Source organism: Sander vitreus, chromosome 22, assembly GCF_031162955.1.
Source record: "Sander vitreus isolate 19-12246 chromosome 22, sanVit1, whole genome shotgun sequence".
In the NCBI taxonomy this organism is placed as follows: domain Eukaryota; kingdom Metazoa; phylum Chordata; class Actinopteri; order Perciformes; family Percidae; genus Sander; species Sander vitreus.
The window spans coordinates 15,445,132-15,451,605 of record NC_135876.1 but is presented as its reverse complement, the minus strand read 5'-3'; the positions used below and the strand labels follow the sequence as shown (position 1 = coordinate 15,451,605).

General features: G+C 40.0%; 1 protein-coding gene across 8 annotated transcripts in view; it reads right to left on the bottom strand.

Annotated features, from left to right (window-relative positions):
- Positions 1-1,219: 1,219 nt before the first annotated feature.
- The window catches only part of nktr (natural killer cell triggering receptor), a 22,541-nt gene continuing 17,286 nt past the window's right edge, over positions 1,220-6,474 (bottom strand). For 7 of the 8 annotated variants that reach the window (XM_078280899.1, XM_078280900.1, XM_078280901.1 and 4 more), the window contains 4 exons: positions 6,362-6,445; positions 5,664-5,723; positions 2,123-2,224; positions 1,220-1,942 (listed from right to left, as the gene is read on the bottom strand). In XM_078280899.1, the coding sequence (XP_078137025.1) occupies positions 1,873-1,942; positions 2,123-2,224; positions 5,664-5,723; positions 6,362-6,445 (316 nt within the window). In that variant the 3' untranslated portion in view covers positions 1,220-1,872. The remainder of the gene's footprint in view (positions 1,943-2,122; positions 2,225-5,663; positions 5,724-6,361; positions 6,446-6,474) is intronic. The other variant, XM_078280904.1, reaches the window with a different exon arrangement.

The following is a 6,474-nucleotide window of genomic DNA, read 5'->3' as shown; positions in this document are numbered from 1 at the left end:
GAGCATAAGTCAATACGCTCATAACAAGGTGGGGGAAAAATTGATTGCAACCTGGAGCAGGTCCCATTCATCACTTCATGTCCAGGACTCAGCCGAGCCCACAATATTAGTGTGTACAGAGAAGCGATACTCCCAGACTGACAGCAATCTTATAACACATTTCACATTAAGAGGTTTTAAATTCAACCCATAGTATGTGGATGTGTAAACAAAGTTCAATATTTCATATTTTGTGCTGTTAAAGATGTCAGACAAGGAGGAATTGAAGAGGAGATAATTCAGTGAAAAGTGAACCATCTATTTTCCCAAACTGTGGGAGGAGACTAATGATTTTTCCTTATAAACCTGAGGCATTGAAATCAAGCTTGTTAACAACATAGGTCCCATAGGACATATGTTGTGAAGGAAACATAAATCCAATCCTGTATCAGTGATTTAAAGGTTAGGCACGAGTAACAACCTTTTTGGCTTGTGTCTACTATAGTCCCAGTTTATGACCTCAGTGTAGACATGAATTGTAATTAGTTTCGCTTGCACATAAAAAAAAAAAAAATTATAAATGAAGTGTTCATACATGTTAAATACACACTTTAGCATTTTACAAAAGTCCCCAAATCACTTGTGAAACACAATGTGTAAAAAGTAAAAAAATAAAATAAAGCTTTATATTACGGTCAGCATCCAATCAATTGATTTTATCCTTGTGTGCAGCACATGATGCATTCTGCTATAAAACTGCATGCTTGTATGATTTGTATGAAAAGCATACAAAACAGGCCTGAACAGTAAATGTATTCACTGCCTGCCCTTGCAGATAAAAAATGAGCAGTCACTGTAGCAATCCAATAGGATCTGTATCTGACGGACGATTCTTGGTTTCTAGCATGCAGCTCATGAAAGCTCCCCAGAGAGAGAGAGATACAGGAGCTCACACTCCAGCAGTTTTAAGGGTTCGCAAATATTAGCAAAGAGGAAACCAAATTTTCAATTAGTTTGAGTTTGATTAATAAAGTCTTCGCTCCCTTTTTTTTTATTCCAATGAAGTCAGTGGAATTTTAGCTGCGCATTAATCAGATTCTTCTAATTACATGACATCTAATGACAAAGTGGATTCTATAAAAAGGTAGATGGTGCTGTTGAAGAGGTACAAATTATCCAAGTTCATAAACTGACATCTCTGCACAATTATCTACTGTATATTGTGAGAAAAAACAGAGGCTTAGATGCTGTGGTATTTATTACGTGTAAACATTCATAACTGTTTTTCAATAGAATCTAACTCAGACATACTATACTTTGAGTACAGCAATTAACATTCATAAAGTAATACATGAATGGAACAAAGGCAGATTACAGCTTGAAACTGCTACAAAAAGTTTTTTTTTTTCATTGAACAAGGACTTTTTTAGAGAGAGAAAAAAAACTGTATTTAAGCCATAACCACAACCTATACCCACTATCTCCTCAAACACATCAGAACTGAGGGGATTATATACTTATAAAACAACAATTGGACATTTCAGTGTAGTAAAAAAGTAAAAAACACAAATATACACAAAATATATGAAGCTTACATCTCATATCACAGAAATTGTTTTTTATACCTCTAGGCTGTGGCAGTCCCTAAAAGAAGAACTCTCTTATGTAAGCTTGTAAAGTGGTTTATTTATTTACATTCTGTAACATTCATTTCCTCAAAGACAGTCATACAGAACAGTATTAAACTAGTAACAAGATGGAATATAACTTTTCCTCTTGGAGCTTTAGTTGCTGATCTGTGATAACAGTAATTGCTATTGTGTGTGCACAGTGTCCAGACTTTGTGGCTTTGTTTCCTCTAAGCAGACTTGAACCCAACAACCTGTCTGAGGCTCAACTGTACCGACTGCTGCGACTGTGACTTCTGCGCCTGGAAGAACTGCGGCTGGATGAGCGGTACGACCTGCAAAAGACACACGTTTTACTTTTCTGGCATGAATTAGATACAAACACTTGGCTGAATGCTTAGTAGGTCTGGTGTTAAACCACAATCTCAACATTCAGCCACAGAAAGGAAAAGGTTAAAAGGCCGAACTGAGAGCTGCCACCTTGCTGATGTCGGTCAGGGTGCAGAGCATCTTACCGGGATCGGCGGTCCGAGCTCCTGTAGCTGTCACTTCGTCTGCGCCCTCGTCTCCTGCTCGCACTCCGACTCCGACTGGAATAACTGTCGGAGGAGTCGGACCTGCATTAACATACAGAGATATTATTTTAGGGATAGACACAGATTAGTTTAGGTATGCAAGGACAAGCAAAGTCCTGGCATGGTGAGAAAGATCCATCGCTGATTTTATTACAAATACACCGCACAGTTATTTAGATGCTGTCTGCGTGCACAGTAAAAAAGATTGATTTTTCATAATCCCAAGGTGACGTCATTTTACTTCTATATTTATATAATATTATATAAAGACAGACAAAAGAGCAAATCTTCACTTTGCTTGAAAAATGATTCTATTATTATTATTTATCAAAATAGTCCACAGAATAATTGAATATTCACCTACTTGTCTTCACACAAAAGCCTTTTTCTGCTTGATGTGTATTACTCAGTATCAATCGTTTTCATGCCATCATATAAACCCAAAAACCATATTAGTTTATATACAGTATAAATATCCTATAAACTACTGTATATCAACACTGAAGCAATACGCACCTGATTCCCAATTCACTTGTGATTAAGATAAAATAAGTAGGGCTGGGTACCTTTTTTTTAAAAAAAAAACAAAAACGATATGGTACTTAAAGTAGAATTCCGGCCAATGTTTACATTAATCTCCATCGCTATAGCTACGCGAGTACTTTCGATAGAAAAAACCCCGACCCGAATCAGTGCAGGTAACACGGAGAAGCTGCAGCTATGTACTACAAGCGTCCCCTGAGCTAAAACAGCAGTGGTTGGGGCAAGTTTTAGAGTGCCTTTGTGCCTCTTAACAGACACAAAATGCAATTAATATGTCTGTGCCACATGAACAGGGTCCTTACGTGTCAACAAGATGCGTTTTCAACTCAGACGTTTAATTTCACCTACCCTGGTCCCTGTTTCGATCCTGCCGGTAGCTAGCTTGCCCTGCTAGCTGATAGCCGTTAGCTGCTAGCTGCCGTCCGGTGAGAGTATTCAGCCAGCATTCTGTGATAATCATCCCAGTAAAAATCCACGGAGTGGCGGTGGTGTGGCTATGTCCTCCAGAGGACAGTTTGTCACGTCTTGAAGCGTATTCCCCCCTAAAATAAACAGTACTGCGGTAGTAGCTGTTAGCTGCTAGCTGCCCTCCGGTAAGTGTGTACAGCCAGATAGCCGTTAGCTGCTAGCTGCCGTCCGGTGAGTGTATTCAGCCAGCATTCTGTGATAATCATTCCAATAACAATCCACGGAGCGCCCGGTGGTCTGGTGGATGTCGTGCATAGGACAGATCATGCCTTCGCAGCGAAAGGTTTAGATTATTTCCCCCTCAAAATAGGTAATTGAGCACTGTAGTGGTTATGACCATATCAGTGACTATGTAACTACATGGAAACAAGATAAACGATGTCTGTGGCTTGCACAGTAATAGCTTTACTGAAGCTTAGCTGTAGCATCACGCTGTCTCCTGGGAATTCAGTTGTAGCAGGAAAAGGTAAACAGTAGTGTGCAGATTGGAGCGTAGTGTGTGAAGAGTGAAGAGCGGAGTTGTTTACAAGGGAAGAAGCTTGGAGTAACGTAACTATGGAGAATATAGCAGATATACAACACACGGAAGAGCCTTTTGAGTTTGATGGTCGTCCTTATTTATTCGAACCCGAGTATACAGACGAAGAACTAGCCTCACAAGAGTTGGAAAGAACGAGACAGACAGAGGGGAAACAGGCAGATGAACTTGCTGCTCCAAGCGCAAGCTAAAGCTAGCCTTCAGTAACTGGAGGACATAGCCACACCACCTCCGCTCCGTGGATTATTATTGGGATGATTATCACAAAAGCCTGGCTGAATACACTCACCGGAGGGCAGCTAGCAGCTAACAGCTACTACCGCAGTACTGTTTATTTTAGGGGGGAATACACTTCAAGACGTGACATGAACTGTCCTCTGGAAGACTTAGCCACACCACCGCTGCTCCGTGGATTTTTATTGGGATGATTATCACAGAAGCCTGTTTGAATACACTCACCGGACGGCAGCTAGCAGCTAACGGCTATCAGCTAGCAGGGCAAGCTAGCTACCGGCAGGATCTAAACAGGGACCAAGGTAGGTGAAATTAAACGTCTGAGTTGAAAACGCATCTTGTTGACACGTAAGGGCCCTGTTCATGTGGCACAGACATATTAATTGCATTTTGTGTCTGTTAAGCGGCACAAAGGCACTCTAAAACTTGCCCCAACCACTGCTGTTTTAGCTCAGGGGACGCTTGTAGTACATAGCTGCAGCTTCTCCGTGTTACCTGCACTGATTCAGGTCGGGGGGTTTTCTATCGAAAGTACTCGCGTAGCTATAGCGATGGAGATTAATGTAAACATTGGCCGGAATTCTACTTTAAGTACCATATCGATTTTTTTTTATTAAAAAAAAGGTACCCAGCCCTACTTATTTTATCTTAATCACAAGTGAATTGGGAATCAGGTGCGTATTGCTTCAGTGTTGATATACAGTAGTTTATAGGATATTTATACTGTATATAAACTAATATGGTTTTTGGGTTTATATGATGGCATGAAAACGATTGATACTGAGTAATACACATCAAGCAGAAAAAGGCTTTTGTGTGAAGACAAGTAGGTGAATATTCAATTATTCTATTGACTATTTTGATAAATAATAATAATCATTTTTCAAGCAAAGTGAAGATTTGCTCTTTTGTCTGTCTTTATATAATAATATATAAACGCATCTTGTTGACACGTAAGGGCCCTGTTCATGTGGCACAGACATATTAATTGCATTTTGTGTCTGTTAAGAGGCACAAAAGCACTCTAAAATTTGCCCCGACCACTGCTGTTTTAGCTCAGGGGACGCTTGTAGTACGTAGCTGCAGCTTCTCCGTGTTACCTGCACTGATTCAGGTCGGGGGGTTTTCTATCGAAAGTACTCGCGTAGCTATAGCGATCAAGATTAATGTAAAAAATTGGCCGGAATTCTCCTTTAAGGATACTTCTTTCAATATCAATTTTATAAAACAAAAAGAACCCCCTACAACATTAGGGCACAAATCTTTGTATTTATTTTTCAGCTCCTACTACGTGAGCCCTTTCTCTGTGCGTAATGTAGAGTTTTTCCTGCGATCCTCTACGACGTGTAATGTTAGAAAGCCAATCACAAACATGATTTGATCTTGATAGAAGCATGCTGCATGCTTATTGGCTCACTGACTCTGATAAGATATACTCCTTAGGTATTGAAATTGGGTATTGAATGACGAGGCATTTTTCGTTATCTTTAGAGGCAATTCTGTCGGTGCCTAAAAAGTATTGAATTCGGTACCCAGCCCTAAAAATGAGATTGGGATGTTTGAACCTGAATATAGTGTATACATATACACATAATCATGTTTATATCTGTGCTCAAAAGGACCTCAGTGATCTCTCACATGAACAATTAAACATTTCTATTTCTGAGTGACCGTTAGCGCATTAAAAAGCTCACAGACCTGGATCTCCGATGGCGACGATGTGAGCGACTTCTGGAATAACTTCTACTGTACGTCCGACTGATCAAAGAAGAAGAAAGAAAGAAAAAGACGGACGCACAGATTTAAAAAGATACTTCAAGACCAATCATGCATAAAATACACAATGGCTCTCAGGAGTCTATAGGGTTGAAATGTAAAATATAGAGCATGACACTGAAACCTCCTGAGCTACAAGGTTTCTTCCTTTATGTGGTTTGCACAGATTTTAGCTGAAAACACTTCCCCACTGGGACCCATTAGGTGCCACGACAGAATTCAAGAGTGGGCTTGTGAGATGGCTAGGGGGGGCGGCGTTTGAAAAGATGTCATACAAACTGTTTGCCAGGCTGGATGTCTACATGGGAAAATGGGATAAGTGCCTGAGCTTTCTGGAGGGCTCTAAGAAGCTTTGTGCCGGTAAGAGATGTGTATGATGGGCTTATTGTTTTGTCATTTATGCATATGTTTATTTGGTCTGTAGTGTATTGTCTATTTTGTTGTTATTCTGTTGTAAGTCTTTAATATTGTAGTTACTGTCATCTTTTCTTGATTTTTGGAGATGACGGGGGGCGTTGGGGGGGAATATGATCATGTTGCAAATTGTATGTTTTGTGTGTTGTGTTAATAATAAAAATAAAAAAAATTGTTAATCACAAAATCAGTGTTTCAGGGTGTACCTGCGACTCCTGTAACTTCGATATGTGCTGCTACGAGAGCGCGACCGTCCTCTTCCACGTCTCCTCCGACTCCTGCTACGGCTCCTAAAAGAATTACACTGTGTTAGAAATGA